Below are 18,570 nucleotides of genomic sequence, written 5' to 3'. Positions count from 1 at the left end.
TTTACAGCAGTGAAGTCTCCTGGACTAACCATGGTGGCAGCTTCATTGTCCTGGTCGCTCTGGAGAAGCAGAGCACAGTGCCGCAGGCAGGCGTCAGGGTCATCTTGTGCCAGGTATAATCGTGCCAGCTCCAGCATTATCTACAGAGAAGAAGGGCAAGATTAGTCAGAAAATGTTTGGAATGAAAAGTGAAATAGGAAAATGTGTAGGCACAGATGAAACTTTATTTGACCAAGAGTTATTGCAATAAAAAGGCCAAGCACGATAAGCAGGAAAACTATAGGTTTGCTCATCTCTAGTTTCTCTTATACTGGGAAAAAAAAAGGAAAAACAGGCTGTGCCTCAGTTGAAAAGTAGAGAGACACAAAGCACTGTGAAAAGAACACTGGTCTTAAATTAGGAGCTGTGATTCTAGTCCAAGCTTCTCCATGATGGGGCCCTTTACTTCTCTAAACCTGTTTCCTCATTTGTAAAATAAAAAGCTTGAAGCAGATATGCTCCAGATGTACAACTATGATTCCAGTTACTTTAGTCACCACTGAACAAGGTACCTATTTGGTTATGACTTAATAAAGATTATCTTTGCCTTACATCTGAAAGAGTTGTATTATTTCAAAACGTCTAATCTTAAACTTTAAATTCTAGAACATGGTTGTCTCGTGTTCTACATCACTTATTTAAATATTTAGCCATTTACTAGAGTATTGTTTTAAAATGTTGATCATCTATCAAGATCTGAGAGTAATAACATTTTAGTTTATAAAACTGGCCATGACAACCAGTGGATCACTGAAGAAATCAAAGAGGAAATCAAAAATTACCTAGAGACAAATGACAATGAAAACATCATGATCCAAAACATATGGGATGCAGAGAAAGCAGTTCTAAGAGAAGTTTACAGAAATACAATCCTACCTCAGGAAACAAGACAACTCTCAAATCAACAACCTAACCTTACACCTAAAGCAACTAGAGAAAGAAAAACAAAGAAAACCCAAAGTTAGTAGATGGAAAGAAGTCATAAAGATCAGAGCAGAAATAAATGAAATAGAGACTAAAAAAAAATAAAGATCAATGAAACTAAAAGCTAGTTCTCTGAAAACATAAACAAAATTGATAAACCTTTAGCCAGACTCTTCAAGAAAAAAAGGGAGAGGGCAAAAATCAATAAAATTAGAAATGAAAACGGAGAAGTTACAACGGACACCACAGAAATACAAAGGATCATAAGAGACACTACAAGCAACTATATGCCAACAAAATGGACAATCTGAAAGAAATGACAAATTCTTAGAAAGATACAATCTCCCAATACTGAATCAGGAAGAAATTGCAAATATGAACAGACCAATCACAAGTACTGAAATTGTGATAAAAAAACTTTCAACAAACAAAACTGCAACACCAGATGACTTCACAGGTAAATTCTACCAAACATTTAGAGAAGAGTTAATACCTATCCTTCTGAAAGTATTCCAAAATACTGCAGAGGAAGGAACACTCCCAAACTCATTTTATGAGGCCACCATCATCCTGATACCAAAACCAGACAGAGATACCAGAAGAAAAGAAAACTACAGGCCAATATTACTGATGAACACAGACTCAAAAACACTCAACAAAATACTGGCAAACCAAATCCAACAATACATTAAAAGGATCATACACCATGATCAAGTGGGATTTATCCCAGGGAAGCAAGGATTCTTCAGTATCTGCAGATCAATCAGTGTGATATACCATATCAACAAACTGAATAAAAACCATATCATCATCTCAATAGATGCAGAAAAAGCTTTTGACAAAATTCAACACCGATTTATGATAAAAACTCTATAGAAAGTAGGAATAGAGGGAACATACCTCACCATAATATAGACCATATATGACAAACCTACAGCTAACATCATACTCAATGGTGAAAAGCTGAAAGCATTTCCTCTAAGATCAGGAACAAGACAAGGATGTCCCCTCTTGCCACTCTTATTCGACATAGTTTTGAAAGTCCTAGCCATGGCAATCAGAGAAGAAAAAGAAATAAAAGGAATCCAAATTGGCAAAGAAGGAGTAAAACTGTCACTGTTTCCAGATGACATGATGATACGATACATAGAAAATCCTTAAGATGCTACCAGAAAACTACTAGAGCCCGTCAATGGAATCAGTAAAGTTGCAGGATACAAAATTTAATACACAGAAATCTCTTGCATTCCTACACACTAACAAGGAAAGATCAGAAAGAGAAATTAAAGAAACAATCCCATTTACATCAGATCAAAAAGAATAAAATACCTAGAAATAAACCTACCTAAGGAGGCAAAAGACACCAATGAAAGAAATCAGTGATCACACAAACAGATGGAAAGATATAACATGTTCTTGGATTGGAAGAATCAATACTGTCACAATGACTATACTCCCCAAGGCAGTCGACAGATTCACTGCAATCCCTAGCAGATTACCAATGGCATTTTTCACAGACCTAGAACAAAAAGTTTTTTATTTGTACAGAGACACAAAAGACCCCAAATAGCCAAAGCAATCTTCAGAAAGAAAAACGGAGCTGGAGGAATCAGGCTCCCTGACTTCAGACTATTCTATAAATCTACAGTCATCAAAACAGTATGTTACTGGCCCAAAAACAGAAATATAGATCCATGGAACAGGATAGAATGCCCAGAAATAAACCCACGCCCCTATGGTCAATTAATCTACAACAAAGGAGTCAAGACTATGCAATGGAGAAAAGACAGTCTCTTCAATAAATTGTGCTGGGAAAACTGGACAGCTACATGTAAATGAATGAAATTACAACATTCTCTAACACCATACACAAAAATAAACTCAAAATGGATCAAAGACCTACATGTAAGTCCAGACACTATAAAACTCTTAGAGGAAAACATAGGCAGAACATTCTCTGACATAGATTGCAGCAATATCTTTTTGGATCCACCTCCTAGAGTAATGGAAAAAAAAAACCCAAAAACAGATGGGACCGAATTAAACTTAAAAGCGTCTGCACAGCAAAGGAAACCATAAACAAAAAGACAACCCACAGAATGGGAGAAAATATTTGCAAACAATGCAAATGACAAGGGATTAACCTCCAAAATTTACAAACAGCTCATGCAGCTCAACGATAAAAAAGCAAACAACCGAACCAAAAAATGGGCAAAAGATCTAGACATTTCTCCAAAGACATACAGACGGCCAAAAAGTACGTGAGAAGATGCTCAACGTCACTAATCATTAGAGAAACGCAAATCAAAACCACAATGAGTTATCACCTCAAACTGGTCAGAATGGCCATCATCAAAAAGTCTACAAACAGAAACAGATGCTGGAAAGGGTGTGGAGAAAAGGGAACCCTCCTACACTGTTTGTGGGAATGTAAATTGGTACAACCACTATGGAGAACAGTATGGAGTTTCCTTAGAAAAAAACTAAAAATAGAACTATTGTATGATCCAGCAATCACATTCCTGGGTGTATATCCAGAGAAAACCATAATTCGAAATGATACATGCATCTCACTGTTCACCGCAGCACTGTTTACAATAGCCAAGACATGGAAGCAACCTAAATGTCCATCGACAGAGGAATGGATAAAGAAGATGTGGTACATATACACAATGGAGTACTACTCAGCTATTAAAATAATGAAATAATCCCATTTGCAGCAGCATGGATGGACCTAGAGATTATCATACTAAGTGAAGTAAGTCAGAAAGAGAAAAATATCATATGATATCACTCACATGTGGACTCTAATTTTTTAAAAATGAAACAAATGAACTTATTTACAAAACAGAAATAGACTCACAGATATTGAAAACAAACTTATGGTTACCAAAGGGGAAATGTGGTGGGGGAGGGATAAATCAGGAGTTTGGGATTAACATACACACACTACTATACACAAGACAGGTAACCAACAAGGACCTGCATAGCATAGCACAGGGAACTCTACTCAACATTCTGTGATAACCTATATGAGAAAAGACTCTGATAAAGAATGAATATATGTATATGTATAACTGAATCACTTTGCTGTATACCTGAAACTAATACAACATTGTAAATCAACTATACACTCCAATATAATTAAAATAAAATAAAATTTTCAAAAAAATTAAACTGGCCATGTATATAAGTTTTCTACACTAATATTATCTTTACATTTATTCTCACACTGTGCCATTTGAAGTTAAGAGATTCAATCTAGTTGCTTTTGTATATCCAGCACCAAACAGCAATGAAAATACAATAGCTGTTTAGTAAACTGAATCGAATCCTCTAGATTCAGATATTTATTTGAATTTGAGAATTGTTTTAAAGTAATTATTAAAACACAGATGAATGTAAAAAGAGCTTACAGATTTACTTTATATCACTTCATAATAATTTTAGACTAACATTATTAAGGCATCATGTATTTTGAAGTATTTCTGAAACCAATATTAATATTTTAACTTGCATTTTTATTACATTTCTTTTCAAATCTTTATAAATAAGCTGTTAAGAAGTTTACATTTGGGGAAATTAGATGACATCTGGAATATAAGGTGCTTAAAATTTGATAAAAGTACTGACCTTATTATCTGTTTCACAATGAACAAGAGCCTCTCTATAAAATTTAATTGCTTTTTCATAGTCTCGCTGAGCAACAGAATGTTTTGCAATCTCTGCACAAATTTCAGCTGCTAAATGTTTCTGTGCAGGAACTGCATCTGGCTGTTCCATCTGAACACGTTTTAGTACCCGAGCTTGTAATTCTCGAGCCTAGAAAAATATAAGGATAAAAAGGAATTTTAAAAAGAAATTAAACAATTCTCAGTAACTCACATGTAGCATAATTTTACAGATTTATTTAAGCATCAATGGCCCTCAATCTAACAAAGCCTGATCCAAAGAAAATGTCTTAACTGAGGTTTTAAAAAGGTACTTGTTTGCAAATAAGCCAGTATGCACTTATCTTTGCAACTAAAATGCTATAAAAGTACTGGATCTTTTCCCACTGTTATAAGAATATGCACAGGAAACTCACTAAGAGGAAATGCAACCATGAAACAAATATTTAGAAAAGATGTCTACATGTTGTAATTAAAAAAATGAAAACTGTAAATGTTTATTAAATTAATAAAATAGTATCTAAAAGTTACTGAATCAAATACTGGCATGTTTCAGGGAGTAAGTACATCCACATATTGTCAATGGCATATAAATCAGTCCCGTCTTTCTGGGGAGCACCCTCGTAAAGCATACTAACTCCCTAAAATTAACACAGTATTGAACTTAGCTGTTTCATTCTTGGGAAGGTATTAAGGACATCACTTGGAAAAAAGGAAACATGTTATTTGTTATTAAAAAAAAATGGCCTGTTGTAAAAACAATACAACAACAACAACAAAACAAAAACAAATCTGGAAGCAACCCAAATGTCTGATGATAAGGAAAGGCCTAACCAATTGATGGTGTATATACCTGGTCCCACACTATGCACAGACACTCCTAAGGAGGTAGGGGGCCTTCCTCAGACTAAGAATGTAGAGTAATTTGCTAAACTGGAGAAGTATCAGCCTTCCCACCCACAAGTCTCGTTTCTGAAACATCGAGACCTTCCTTTAACAAGTGACAGAGAACTCCTAGGCGTTAGGCCTTTACAATAAACTTTAATTTGCATTCATGCATTCATTTAATGAACAATAAATGCCCACCATCTGCCATACATTATGCTACACACAACAAGCCCTTCTGGGGACTCCTGTCAAAACGTTGGTTGACAACTGGTATTTGATGAAGATGGTCTAAAGCTGATTATTTTGGGGAACCACAGGTCATAATATTTTAGGGTACTATGATAAGCATTCTTTTGGAAATTAAAGAGAAAGGATTAAAAAATACTGTATATATAGCATGTGGTAAAGGTTAACACTGTTTCATGAAATTTTAATTTTGGTTATATTAATGTGTGTTTATAAGTATAGAGGTATGTGCACGTTTGTGTATTTGATATTTTATATTATGCATGTACCAGTGTGCACGGTTTTGCATATGTGCACACACACACACACTCACAAAGAACTCTGAAACAACTGGTCCAAATAGGGGCAGTACCCTTTTATACCTGTTGTGCCAGCTTAATTATTAATTCTTTCTTTCTCAAAAGTATTCTGACTTGAATGATAAATTATATGGTTGCACTAGGTTAAAAGATATGCACTTCTTTCTCTAGACAGTCTGAGTTTTATCTCTGCATCAACTAAATCTCTAAATGTCAAATAGGTGGACCTCATGAGCTTAACTTCCTAGAGAAAAACCTTTATAAGTTAGGCTTTGTGATACCTTGCAATTTTCTTAAAGGTAAATAATTGGGGGGTTGGGAGGGGGTGGATCTTGAGCAAAAGTTTTTTTTCATTTTTTATTAAAGATATCATAAAACAATGCTCAATTTCTCTAAGTATATATAATAATCACTAAAAAACATTTTCACATAGAATAAAATTTTCTTGAAGAATTGATACCATTCCCTATACTTTTCCTTGCTTTTATCAGAAATAAATTTCATGGTCTTTTACAATAAGCATATTAACCCTGATCTGTCAACACCATTACTTTTCCCTCCCCCTTCCTTTATTATAATATTCTTCTAAATTCTATCAAACCCTTGGGTAGAAGAAAGTATATATATAAACATCTTATTTCAAAGAATTGTTAATTTTCCCTTTTTATTTCAATAGCCTTATTGTATCTTACCAAAGACCACATCAAAGCAAAATATGCCAATAAAATCAGAATATCACATTACTTTTTATATGATGAAGATGGAGCTATACTGGAAAAATCCATACAAATGAACGTTGAGTGAAGGAAGCAAACACAAGTATAATCTGTACATATTAATTAAAACTATATCAAGTTATAATGTCCTAAAATTGTTAGTGTTTTATGACACATAGGTTTTTTATTTCTAGTTTAGATTTTATTTTCACAGAAAAGATAATGCCTATACTAAAGTGATTTTTCCTTTAACTGTTCCTGCAATTAAACAATTAAAATAATCTATGATTTCCTTTCAGCCATTCAACAAAAATTTCAAGCTCCTATCATGGTGAACATATTTGAAGATGGATCCCATGATTTTCACCTCTATTGTTCAATAAGAGGATGGGGATCAGTTAGGAGGAGTCTGGGCTAAAAGATAATAATAGATAAGGCTAAAAGATGACAGAGAGGGATGAAGAAATGTGGAGTTATTTCGGAAGTCCGAAACATATTTCATGTTTAGCAACTATGCAAAAATATTATGATGCAACTTCCAAGTTCCATAATGTGGAGAATTAAGCTCAATAAATGGTTGCTGAATAAATGAATTTAAAATATCAAACACTTTGATTACACTATTTGAATTGTATTGTAATTCTATATTCAAATTCAAATTGTTTGTATTGTACCTCAAAAAGATTTACTTTTTCAGAGATCAGAATGCAAAGAATATTATAGTTGGAAAGAACGTTATAGCTCTTCAAATTTTATGAAAGGTGAAAAATCCCTGTGCTATAACATATAAACTTAAAATGAATTTGATTTTGGTTTGTTGGCATTGTCTAACCACAGTTTGTCTTTTAGTGTTATTCAATGTGTCTGCTCATAGACAACACAAGCTCATGCAACCAGTCACTGAGACTAATGCTATTTATAATGGAATGAAATATGCCAAATTCACTTCTAAAATGTTTTGAAAGTCTAAATTAATGAAAATTACACTTTCCTTTTAGCTAATGGTAGCTAACCTCAGGTTAAGTGCCATTCCTTTATCATATAATTCAGAAAGCAGGGATAAAACATACCAACAATTAAGAGTAAGATATTACATTGTTGAAGATTACATATCTTAATGAAATCATAAGCTTACATGGGGGTCACAGAAATCTAACAGTGTGAGCTCCATTGATTCACAATTTGAACAAAAAATATTATTGGACATTGCCTGAAACACACACACACATTTTGTGTGTTGAAATCTAGAGATATTGAATCTATTAATAAAAATCTTCTGTCAAAGAAACCTCAAGGTCTCAAAGGTGCTAATACTGAATTGTTCCAAACATTAAAGAACTAGCATGTCTTAGAGACCAACCTTTCTAATGAACATATATGCACAAACCTTGAACAAAATATTAGGAACTATCTTTAAATTCCAGCAATGTCTTTTGAAAAATCACAACAGTGACATTTATTTCAGTACTGTAAGGATGGTTTAACATTCAAAAATCAATCAATTTAATAAACAGGAAAAAAAATTGGAGAAAAGTCACATGACCATTTTGATAGATGCAGAGAGTGTATTAGACAAAACTGTTAGCAAACTAGAAATTGAAAAATCATCAAAACACATCAGCCACTTAGGAATACATCTAAGGAAATGAGTATAAAACCTCTACATTGAAAACCACAAAACATTAAAGGAAATTAAAGAAGATATAAATAAGTGGAAGAAAAAAATGAGTTCAACTCCTGCCTATGACACTAGTCATGTGACTTCACACAAGTTATTAAACCAAGCTCCCTCAGCTATAAAACAGGATTAAAAATATCAACCTTCCCTAATTGTTATAAATAATTAGCAACAATACATTTAAACAGTACAATCCACTGGCATTCAATCATTATTTCTATTTGACTTATTTTCTGTAACAGTTGGGCCAAAAGATTGTCTTCCTTTTACGTGTGGCATATCTCCTTCTGAGACCATCACCCACCCTTAACCCCTTACAAACAAAGGCATTTGTTTACCTGTTGTAATGAAGCAACTGCATCACCAGGTCTGTCCACTTTACTATAAACTTTTGCTAGAAGAACTTGAGAACGTCCATCCTCTGTGAGAGCTGACAGTTCATTTACTATGAAAGAATAAAATATAATGGGAAAAAATAATTCATTTTAAATAAATCTTTGCATTTTTCTATAAGTTTTTATACTTGACTTTGAAAAATAGTGAATAAAGTTTAAAAAGGTTCAATAAATTAACTGAAGAATGGCCAAATTGGAAAAAAAAAAGATTTAGGATAAAAACTGGCTGGAAGAAAAGTTAAAGAACTGGAGGCATTTCTTAGACATACAAGAGATAACAATACAACAACACAGAGAAGAGTTTCAATTTCCATTCTTTTTTCTTTTAAAGATTTAATTAATTAATTTGTTTGTTTATCTGTCTTTGTTGCTGTGCATGGGCTTTCTCTAGTTGTGGTGAGCAGGGGCTGCTCTTTGTTGTGGTGCATGGGTTCCTCATTGCGGTGGCTTCTCTTGTTGAGGAGCATGGGCTCTAGGCGTGTGGGCTCTAGAGTGCACAGGCCTCAGTAGTTGCGGTGCATGGGCTCTAGGGTACACGGCCTCAGTAGTTGTGGCGCATGAGCTTAGTTGCTCCTCAGCATGTGGGATCTTCCCAGATCAGAGATCGAACCTGTGTACCCGGCATTGGCAGGTGGATTCTTAACCACTGCACCACTAGGAAAGTCCTCAATTTCCATTCTTAAGTGTATAAGCACCTCTGTTTATTGAAGTCATTTAAAAACAAGATGGGGTAGTTAGTACATGCAATTAAGAAGATAACTGCTATTTATTTTTAAATAACAGAACTTAATAAAGTATACATATATATACACATACATATATACATAATAAACACTGACTTTGATGCCAACCTGTCTGGTTTCAAATCTAGGCTTTATCACTTTCTAGTTAACAAGGTCCTAGTCGAACAAGGTAGTTATCTATTCTGTGCCTCCCTTTCATCTGTAAAATAGGGGAAATAATAGTACCTATCTCATAAGATTACTGTAAAATTTAAAAAGTTGGTAAATTATTAAATAAGCTAATATATGCAAAGCAATTAAAGTCTTGTACATGTCAAGTGCTATTTAAGTATTTGGTATTATTATTTTGTAATCTAAGAGTAATAAAAGAACCCTAGATAATTAACAAAAAGATGTTTCTTCTACCATTTATCGACAGCATGGCCTGAGCCATATTCTGTTTGAATACATCATTATTTATTTAAAATCTCAAGCTGAGAAGCAGGCTTTGTTATTGCTATTTTACAGGTAAGAAAAGCTCTAAGGTGGTACAAGGAACAAGGGAGCCGTGACAATGGTGAGAGCAGGCTGGAAGGAGAGGTCAGAGGAGCAACAGCATGCACGTGTGAAGGCCATGTAAGCCACTGCAAGACTTTGGTTAACTCAGAGAAATGGGAGACAAGGGGGAGCTTGAGCAGGTGGGATCGAACTTTGGTTGTTTAAAAGGTCCAATAGTGCTGCTGGGTTGGGAAAGGCTGTGTCCAGCTGTGGGGTTGAGGATTGGGTAACAGGGAGACCAGGTGTAGGCTACTGCTTTAATCCACATAAGAGACGATGTAGCTAGGACAGGGTGACAGTAGTGGAAATAATGAGACACAGGAGAATTCTGAATGTATCTAGAAGGCAGAACCAAGAGGATTTCCTATGGGCAAGGGTGAAGGCAAGGATTTTGGTTCTTCAAAACTACAAAGAAGGCTGAAGTTATTGAGATAGAGAAGGCTGCACATAGAACAGATGGGGGAGGGAGATAAGGAATTCACTTTCAAACATGCTAAGTTTAAGATGTTTCTTAGAACCCTGGTGCTACTATATCAGCTAGGTGAACCTGGATAACTCAAGAAAATTGAGTATTAGATGCTAATTTAAAAATGTAGATAATTTTATTTGCCTCAAAAACTAATGTGAGCATTAATAACATATAATGAAATGCACATGAAGGCATCTAAGCTCACCATTGGATGTGCTCAGCAAATTATTAAATGAAAGTATTTATACTGCATAAATGTAATATACTTATGCCCATATAAGTAAAACATACCACTTGAATCTCTCCTCCTCTACAACCTTTTAAAAAATGCATATCCACATTTAGGCCATCTGTAGTGTTTCAAGCAAGGTCTGACAAGACTCATGCAAGTATTTTTACGGAATAAATAAATGCATTCAAATTAGAATTTAAGCATCAACTTCAAAGCTAAATTAAAAGACCATTTTAGACATATTAGAAAATTTAGAGTTGGCTTGCCTTATCTATGTATCCAAACATATTTTAAAATCACCGAAAACATGGTACTGGCAAAAATAAAAATGGGAGGGGAGAAGGAAGGAACTCAAAACAAAAATTCCCAAAATCAGAGTGAAATGTATAAAAAAGCTTTTAATATGATAAAGGTGGCATTTCAATAAATGACACTGAGATATAATTGGCTATCCCTTTGGGAAACTATATAGTAAAAATTGTATGTGAATTAAAGTTCTTCATTATAAAAATTAAAATTCTCCATTATACAAATTAAAATTACAAAAGCCCCAGAAAAATATAAGAAAACTTTTTTCAATGTTAGGATTAGGGAAGCTTTTTCTGAGCATGACAAGAAATTCAAAAGTCAAAAAGAGAAAAGACTGGTAAGTATTATATATGATAGTTAAATATTCTATTTGACCAATGAAATGATAAAGTAATTTGATAAAGAAAGGACAGCCTGGGAGAAAATATCTGTAACATGAATAATAGGTAAAAGATTAATGAATAATAGGTAAAGGATTAAGACAAAGGATATGAATGAAACAGTGAAAATACGATCTATAGATATAATACTTAACCTTAACAATCATCAAAGAAATGTAAATTAGAAGTTTGTTTTCTCTATAATTAATACTACATAATGTTGGGACATTTTTACCTTTAAGAAAAAACAATGGAGCAAGATTCAATTCTAGGAAGTACATAGTGCTATATAAACAAGGATTCTATCTCAGTAATGTTTTCTTCTATCTAAATGTCTATCGATAGGGGAGTCATCAAATAAATTATGATACTGACAAACAGTAAAATATGCTACCTATGTTAAAAAATTTAAAAGTGCTATATCTGCCAAAATGAAGAGAGGCTATTAAATGAAAAATGCATACTGCAGACCTATAGGTATAATATGACTCCTTTTTGGTAGAAAAAAGTGTTATGTATTAGCGTGTGAGAGAAAGGGGCAGGGAGATTGATCAGGACGTGGTTCTCTCTGGAGAGTGGGAGAGCAACACAACTTTCATTCACTTCTATAATCCTCAAATTTCTCCAATGAACAAGCACTAGATTTTATTTAAAAAGTACAGATCTTTAAAAAGTAAATTTGTATGAACTTTTAAGAAGGCAATTTGATAGTATCCAATTAAATTTTAAGTACACATACCCTTTAACATAGCATCTTGCTCTTAAGAAATATAAGCAAGTGTATGCCAAAGAATGAGATACAAGGATATTCATTTTAACATGGTTTATAACATCAAAAGACTGGAAGACTAACTGGGGAAAAGTTAAATAGCTTACGGAGTTATAAAATATTGTGAGTCTATTAGATAGAATAATATGGATGTACTGACATCAAACTATATCTGCAACATATTGTATATGAAAAAAATTGCTGAATAGGAAGAATGGTGCATTTTGAAAAGAACAATATGCATATTACACTTAGATATTTACATAAATATATATAAAATATACACTAAAACACAAAAATGGTTACCTCTAGGGAGGTCTGAGAACAGGGCAAGTAGAATTCACAGGAGAAACTGGAGACTTGTACATTATACTCTTTAATAATGCTGAATTTTTTTTTAAAAAAACAACTTTTAAAAAGGATTATAAAAATGTTTACTTGTTTAAACACCGGTTGTAGTTACAATTTATAGGAAACTTCCAACAAAGCTACAGTAATCAAAACACAATGGTACTGGCACAAAAAAAGAAATATAAATCAATGGAACAGGATAGAAAGCCCAGAAACAAACCCACGGACCTCTGGTCAATTAATCTATGACAAAGGAGGCAAGGATATACAATGGAGAAAAGACAGTCTCTTCAATAAGTGGTGCTGGGAAAACTAGAGAGTTACATAAAAAAGAATGAAATTAGAACATTCTCTAACACCATACACAAAAACAAACTCAAAATGGATTAAAGACCTAAACCTAAGACCGGATACTATAAAACTCTTAGAGGAAAACATAGGGAGAACACTCTATGACATAAATTGCAGCAACATCCATTGCTGGATTTTTTCAATCCACCTCCTAGAGTAATGAAAATAAAAACAAAAATAAACAAATGGGACCTAATTAAACTTAAAAGCTTTTGCACAGCAAAGGAAACCATAAACAAAATGAAAAGACAACCCACTTCAGAATGGGAGAAAATATTTGCAAATGAAGTGACTGAAAAGGGATTCATCACCAAAATATACAAACAGCTCATGAATCTCAATATCAAAAATATAAACAACCCAATCAAAAAATGGGCAGAAGATCTAAACAGACATTTCTCCAAAGAAGACATACAGATGGCAAAAAAAAGCACATGAAAAGATGCCCAGCATCGCTAATAATCAGAGAAATGCAAATCAAAACTACAGTGAGGTATCACCTCACACTGGTCAGAATGGCCATCATTAAAAAATCTACAAACAATAAATGCTGGAGAGGGCATGGAGAAACGGGAACCTTCCTACATTGTTGGTGGTAATGTGAATTGGTACAGTCACTATGGAAAACAGTATGGAGGTCCCTTAAAAAACTAAAAATAGAGCTACCATATGATCCAGCAATCCCACTCCTGAGCATATATCCAGAGGAAACTGTAATTCAAAAAGATACATGGGGCTTCCCTGGTGGTGCAGTGGTTGAGAGTCCGCCTGCCGATGCAGGGGACACGGGTTCATGCCCCAATCCGGGAAGATCCCACATTCCGCGGAGCGGCTGGGCCCATGAGCCATGGCCGCTGGGCCTGCGCGTCCAGAGCCTGTGCTCCGCAACGGGAGAGGCCACAGCAGTGAGAGGCCCATGTACCGCAAAAAAACAAAACAAAACAAAACAAAACAAAAACAAAACAAAAAAGATACATCTACCCCAATGTTCACTGCAGCACTATTTACAGTAGCCAGGACATGGAAACAGCCTAAGTGTTCATCGACAGAGGAGTGGATAAAGAAGATGTGGTACGTATATACAATGGAATATTACTCAGCCATTAAAAAGAATGAAATAATGCCATTTGCAGCAACATGAATGGACCTAGAGATTATCATATAAAGTGAAGTAAATCAGAGACAGACAAATATCATGATATTACTTATATATGGAATCTAAAAAAATGATACAAATGAACTTATTTACAAAACAGAAACAGACTCACAGAGTTTGAAAACAAACTTATGGTTACGAAAGGGGAGAGGTGTGAGGGCGGGATAAATTAGGAGTTTGGGACTGACAAATACACACTACTACATATAAAATAGATAATCAACAAGGACCTATTGTACAGCACAGGGAACACCACTCAGTAATCTGTAATAACCTATATGGGAAAAGAATGTATACATATATATATGTATAACTGAATCACTTTGCTGTACACCTGAAACTAATATAACATTGTAAATCAACTATAACACAAAATAAAAATTAAATTAAAGAAAAAAACTAAAGGAAACTTCCTTTATGTCACTTTGGAAAGTAGTTTTCTATAACACAAACTGTTTCACAAATCTGTTTTAAGATTTTTAAAATATCTTACTTTAGTAGAGTGACATTCTGACAAATGAAAGAACCAACCTCACATACACTAGCAATACAAATACATACTAATATAAAAATAAAAGAATCAGATATATTAGGTATACTTTTTCAAATAAGAAAGATTTTCATACCAGGTTCATGAGCTAGTGCATGTTGAAGAACTTTTTCTGCTTTGTCATACCATTTCAGTTTTAATAAGAGCTCAGCCAAGTCATAGAAAAGATAATTTTGTTGTCCATTTTTCAGAGCAGCTTCATAATAAGTGATTGCCTAAACAAAGTCCATTTCAGTTAGGGAAAAAAAAGGCAATGAGAATGGCATTCAAGCAAAGATCCTACACACATTATGACTTAAAGCAACTGGAAGTAACCTAAAAGCAGGTTATGCATGGACTTGCACGAGTGATTAAGTGTGACATTTTTCTTACAGAATGCAGTATTACACAAGACAACTAGCATTTCTTACAACAAGTAACTAAAGCAAAGTACTTTGTTAAAATTTTTTCCAGTTTTATTCCAAACGTTAGTGAATGCAAATACTTTGCTAGCTGTTGTATATATGTTCAACAGTTACCAGGAATAGGGCAAGAATATAACTAAAGGAAAATCTATTATCCTTACTACAAAACAAACAAAAAACCCAAAAAAACCCCTCAAAGCACATGGCTTACCAAAACTGGTTCAATGGAAAGGACATCTATTATGCTTTGTCATATGATAAAAGAGATGTAACAACAGTAAGTTTATCATAATTTATTTCATGGCAGAATTTTGCTGTAAGGTGAAACCTGAAGTAAACTTTAGGGCCCAAAAAGTCTTTGCAAAATGCAGCAGAGAAGAATCTGAGACACTGAGAAAGTCTTTAACACAAATTCCAGTTTGTAAAGACAAATTTGGAGTTTCCAACCATTAAGATACAAACAGTGCTTGCTGAAGATCTTTCACAGAGCAGGGTTTGCAGATTTGTTAAAACAGATACATTTCAAAATATAAAGTATTTACCTTTGAGTAGTTGTGAGTTTTGACAAGAGCTTTCCCAATTTTGCTTGCCAATGTTCCATCCTTTGGGTTCTGATTTAATGCTTGCTCATATGCTACTATGGCTTCTTCAGGCTAATGTTGGCAGATAAAAAAATGAAGCAATAAAATAACAGCTTAGGTGGCTCCCATTAAATGGCAACACTTCTATAATTAAGGTCTACATTTGGAATACTTACTAAGACTAATAAAGCACATACTAAGTCCAGAAACCTTAATAATTTCAGAGAGCTGATAATCACTAGTGCAGGTGTAACTCACTAGTATAATCCCACCCAGGTTACTTAGGTCCATGTCCTCATAAATAGTCATATGAGAACTAAGAGACAGCTTCTTGACAGCTTTTCACCTGGCATCATTATAAAAGCCAGAACCAGAGGTCAGAGGATTGCTTCCCTTTGAAGAAAACACCACCTTAGCCAGTAGCTCTTTTCATCCTTTTGTTTAAAGGTGACTCACCTTACTTCTGGTATCATCTCTATTTCAAATGATAGTGCTGAATAACTGGATCTCAATTTGAAAAATAACTATAACTTTTTTTAATGCGGGCATCCCACTGTTGCAGTGCCTCCCGTTGCGGAGCGCAGGCTCCAGACGCACAGGCTCAGCGGCCATGGCTCACGGGTCCAGCCACTCTGCAGCATGTGGGATCTTCCCGGACCGGGGCACGAATCAGTGTCCCTGGCATTGGCAGGCGGACTCTCAACCACTGCGCCACCAGGAAAGCCCTGAAAAGTAACTGTAACTTTTTAATTGTAATGGTTGTCTCCCTTTTTATTGTGATGACTGGATCTTTGACTATTAAGTAAACGTTATTAAAATGAGGGGAGGGGATTTGGATGAAGGTGGTTAAAAGGTACAAGCTTCCAGTTACAAGATAAGTATTAGGGATGTAATGTACAACATGAAAATTAACACTGCTGTACGTTATACGTGAAAGCTGTTGAAAGTAAATCCTGAGAGTTCTCATTATAAGGGAAAAATATTTTTTTCTATTTCTTTAATTTTGAGCTATATAAGATGATGGATATTCACTGAACTTACTGTGATAATCATTGCATGATGTATTTAAGTTAAATCATTATGCTATACCTTAAACTTACACAGTGCTGCATGTCAACTGTATCTCAATAAAACTGTAAGAAAAAAACCCAAATTCCTTTCAGTAGAATGTTATACTAATCACAAAGAAGAATTTTTGGTTTTTGTTTTGTTTTTAAATCTAAGTTCAGTAGTATCAGAAACTTTACCTCTTGAATATTCATGTATGCATCACCAAGGAGAATAAAAGAACGAGGGCTAGGCATCCTTTCAGCAATTTCTCTGGAAATCAGACGAACTCTGCTTAGTGTATTGAATATAAATTTCTTCTTCTAAACCAATTAAATAAAAGATAGGCTTATTTTTTCAATGAACTAATAGCCTTCAGAGTGCCTTCTTTATATCCAACAGTGTAATATTGTTTAAAAACCCCAGCCATACCCACACTCAGATTGTTTATGCTAAGTCAACAATTTTTTTCATTAAATTTTTCTATTTCCTGAAATGCAGGTAAAAGTATACAGATAGTAAACATATAAGCTCTCATTATCCAGAAATACATGATGTGGGAATGAAGTTGCAAAATATGACAAACACTTATCATCCTCCTATGCATCTTGAGCTCTGATATTCATGGCATAGGTCATATACAACGAATTACCTTAAAAAATATAAAATATTCTATTTCAACATTTGCTGCTTATTTTTTACCTGCAAAAGGTAAACTACTAAAGGTCAAAATACCAAGGTTGCTCACATAATGTGATGCTAAGTCTTTAATGTACAATATCTCACTTAATTGGTCCAAAAACTCTGAGAAAAGAAAATTGTTACAATTATATAGATAATGCTGAGTTTACTACAGCTAATGTGTCAGATCTACTTGAAAAAAAGAACCCTATGATTTTAGCTACTATACTATAGTGCATCCAAACACATCAACCCTATTTTATATATACATATATATATGCACTACCAAATGTAAAATAGATAGCTAGTGGGAAGCAGCCACATAGCACAGGGAGATCACCTCGGTGCTTTGTGACCACCTAAAGGGGTGGGATAGGGAGGGTGGGAGGGAGACGCAAGAGGGAGGGGATATGGGGATATATGTGTATGTATAGCTGATTCACTTTGTTATACAGCAGAAACTAACACAACAATGTAAAGCAATTATACTCCAATAAAGATGTTAAAAAAATAATAATAGAATAAAAGGTGTGAAGAGTGAAAAGAAAATTGTCATATCATTAGAGATGATAGTGCCGATATTTTAGAAACATCATAGAAAATATAATCTAGGAAACTCCAGTCCATCCATCTATTCAGGGGGTGCTGCTCAGTTTCTTTGAATCACTCAGTACCTACAACAAATCTGAGCAGCTTTCTGGGCTTTGATATTTACAAAATATAGATGAACCAATATGACTTAATTCATCAACATTTTACTATTCTCAAGGATAAAACATTAATTTTCTCTCACATGGAGTGTGTGCTTGTACCTTTATCTTTTTGTTTGGGGAGAAGTGTAAGAGCAACCCGTGTGTGCATGTGTGCACCCATGTCTCGTGTGAGAGTGTGTGTTGTGTGCATGTTTTGTGTATCCCAGTAACTCCCAAGGGCATCAGTGTATGACACTTTTTAAACCCCTGCCACTTCTGTAATCCATGCCTTAGTGTGGTATATACTAAGCCATGATTTTCTTCTGCTATAGCTGATACTGAGTGTTAAATATGACTATATAGCCCCTGAATTGTTACATTACATAATGCTTTTACGCTATTAGAATACATGTAATTGTAGCTCTTTCAAAGTCCAAAAATAACATCTGATGAGAGAGGAGA

At 34.3% G+C, this 18,570-nt stretch overlaps 1 protein-coding gene across 2 annotated transcripts in view; it reads right to left on the bottom strand.

Moving 5' to 3' along the window:
• The window catches only part of TTC21B (tetratricopeptide repeat domain 21B), an 87,319-nt gene that overhangs the window by 34,528 nt on the left and 34,221 nt on the right, over positions 1 to 18,570 (bottom strand). For both annotated transcript variants that reach the window (XM_060016655.1, XM_060016656.1), the window contains exons 16-21: positions 16,936 to 17,008; positions 15,650 to 15,760; positions 14,780 to 14,918; positions 8,800 to 8,906; positions 4,597 to 4,785; positions 30 to 140 (exon numbers count right to left, since the gene is read on the bottom strand). In XM_060016655.1, coding sequence (XP_059872638.1) covers positions 30 to 140; positions 4,597 to 4,785; positions 8,800 to 8,906; positions 14,780 to 14,918; positions 15,650 to 15,760; positions 16,936 to 17,008 — 730 coding nt within the window. The remainder of the gene's footprint in view (positions 1 to 29; positions 141 to 4,596; positions 4,786 to 8,799; positions 8,907 to 14,779; positions 14,919 to 15,649; positions 15,761 to 16,935; positions 17,009 to 18,570) is intronic.

Source organism: Delphinus delphis, chromosome 7 (assembly GCF_949987515.2).
Source record: "Delphinus delphis chromosome 7, mDelDel1.2, whole genome shotgun sequence".
NCBI lineage: Eukaryota > Metazoa > Chordata > Mammalia > Artiodactyla > Delphinidae > Delphinus > Delphinus delphis.
The sequence above is the reverse complement of the archived record's forward strand: the minus strand, read 5'-3'. Positions and strand labels throughout refer to the sequence as shown.